Source organism: Penaeus monodon, chromosome 32 (assembly GCF_015228065.2).
Source record: "Penaeus monodon isolate SGIC_2016 chromosome 32, NSTDA_Pmon_1, whole genome shotgun sequence".
NCBI classification, from domain to species: Eukaryota; Metazoa; Arthropoda; class Malacostraca; order Decapoda; family Penaeidae; genus Penaeus; species Penaeus monodon.
In genome coordinates, this window is record NC_051417.1 from 24,157,244 (window position 1) to 24,159,296 (window position 2,053).

General features: G+C 42.1%; 1 protein-coding gene and 1 pseudogene across 3 annotated transcripts in view; both read left to right on the top strand.

Moving 5' to 3' along the window:
• Window positions 1-2,053, top strand: part of LOC119593740 — a 62,523-nt pseudogene that overhangs the window by 20,058 nt on the left and 40,412 nt on the right. The gene's annotated exons all lie outside the window — the stretch shown is intronic.
• LOC119593738 (transcription factor che-1-like) lies at window positions 781-1,877 on the top strand. Of its 2 annotated transcripts, XM_037942752.1 has the most exons (3): window positions 781-989; window positions 1,128-1,493; window positions 1,677-1,877. In XM_037942752.1, exons 1-2 carry the CDS (start codon window positions 933-935, stop codon window positions 1,455-1,457), a joined length of 387 nt encoding a protein of 128 aa, XP_037798680.1. In that variant the 5' UTR covers window positions 781-932; the 3' UTR covers window positions 1,458-1,493; window positions 1,677-1,877. The 2 variants fall into 2 exon arrangements, with proteins under 2 accessions (XP_037798680.1, XP_037798679.1); XM_037942751.1 differs by lacking the exon at window positions 1,677-1,877 and having other exon boundaries at window positions 1,128-1,670.

The following is a 2,053-nucleotide window of genomic DNA, read 5'->3' on the forward strand; positions in this document are numbered from 1 at the left end:
CACACTGCACTCTGACATTGTTCTCTTTCTATTCATTTTATGTAGTGAAAAAAAAAATAATAATAATCATGCTTTTACCAGTTACTGAAAATGAGGAGTTAACTTGTATTAAGGTTGTCTTTAGCTTTAGAGGAAATTGATAGGACCAAACCATTTTTCTCCATAGGTGGGGGGAGGGCCACGTGGCATGAGGACGATCCCTTTGTGCCCAGTTTGTGGACATGCAGCCAGAGACAACGTGGATTTACGACGCCACCTGAGAGTTCATACAGGGGAGAAGCCCTTCGCCTGTCCACTGTGCCCATATCGAGCTACTCAGAACAACAACTTGAAAAGACACCTGGCATTCAAACACCAGCAGAACACTGGCAGCCTTTAATTCTGCAATTTTAAGGCTGCAAGAAGCTATGAAAACTTAGGGCATGTTAGTGAAATGGATACTTAAATTGAATTGAGATAAAGATCATTAAACAAGATGGTCAAGCTTCAGTTGTAGAAAGGATGAAGCAATTGCAGATTAAAGGTTAAAAAACATTTCTCTTTCTGTAATAAAACAGTTGTGCCAAGGTTTCCCTAAATGTTAAGTGAACTGAGCCTTCGAAGTTTGGAACTGAGGAAGCACCAACTAAAGGCTTCCAAGTGATGGAAGAAATCCCTGTGACTTAGCTTAAGGAGATAACAGAAAGAAAGATTGATAGGCTCATACCAGTGACCTGTTTTTCTCCCGTAGGTGTGGTCAACCATCAGAGGCAAGTCCCCGGCCAGAGGCAGGAACATGTTCGTATGTGGATTTTGTGGCTACTGTGCCCGTGACAATGACAACCTGAATCGTCACATCCGGACTCATACTGGAGAGAAGCCCTTCGCCTGTCCTTACTGTCCACACCGCACAACACAAAAGAGCCATCTAAAGAACCACATAGCCTTGAGACATGAAAAGGAGTTGGCAGAATCCCCCAAAAGTTTTTAAGAAATTTGATTTAATTTGTGTAAGGAAAACTGATTGGTCAAGCAAGTGTAAGGAAAGTTTAGAAAAAAAAAAAAATAAGGGAAAAGAAATACTTATTTATTATTTTTGACTAGTCAAATACAAGAGGAGTAACAAAGATTTCCCTCTTCTCTTCTAGGGAGCGGACATGTATAATGCAGCTGCCATAAACAAGCACCATGAAGGGTCGATGAGGACCACTGTACCCCACATGGTCCTACCTCCTCCCTCAGCTCCCCTTCCTGTTCGAAGACCAGTTTCCCAGGTGTCACAGGAAGGGAGCAGAAGAGATTATAAGTGCAAGGTGTGCGGTTACCAGGCCATCAGTGAATCCAAACTCACCATACACATCCGCAAGCACACTGGGGAAAAGCCATTTGTTTGTCCATTTTGCTCCTACAGATGTGCACACAAGAGTAATCTCATAACTCATGTGAAAACACGTCATGCAGAGCAAGGCCAGCCATAAATGAATGATCTTGAAACTGGGGAAAAGTGAAGAATGGTGATTTCCACTGTGTAACATGTTTTTGGAACACCCATGAGACTGTGAATTGTCAAACTTAGATGAAAGCATTTTATGTGCCATATATAAAGTATGAAGGGGGAAAACAGAGAGTCATTTAATTGTAGTTGAATGATGCCATCAGAGGAGTAACTCTCATGGGATTTTCCTCTTCTCTTCTAGGGAATGGACTTGTCCAAAGCAGCCAGTTGCCGGCACCGTGAGGGGCAGGTGACATCTGTTTATCCCACTGGTGTGTTTCTGCCTTCTTATAAGTCTTCCTCAGGAGGAAGACCAATTGCCCAGTTATCTCAGGAGGCAAACAGGAGAGAATTTAAATGTCAAACATGTGGATATCAGGCAATCAGCGAATCTAAGCTCACCATGCATATAAGAAGACATACAGGAGAGAAGCCCTTTGTTTGTCCTTACTGCCCTTATAGATCTGCTCAAAAGAGTAATTTAAGTACGCACATCAAGAATGTACACATATATGGGAAGACTTAGCCATCTAATCCCAGAAGGTGAATGCCTTTTTATTTTGTGTAGTATGTAATGCT

What these genes read in the sequence shown, in the direction of transcription:
- LOC119593738 (XM_037942752.1), top strand. Translation starts at nt 933, where the DNA reads ATGAAAAGGAGTTGGCAGAATCCCCCAAAAGTTTTTAAGAAATTTGAT. An exon ending in AGAAATTTGATTTAATTTGT is followed by an intron (nt 990 to 1,127) that starts GTAAGGAAAACT and finishes CTTCTCTTCTAG; the next exon opens with GGAGCGGACATGTATAATGC.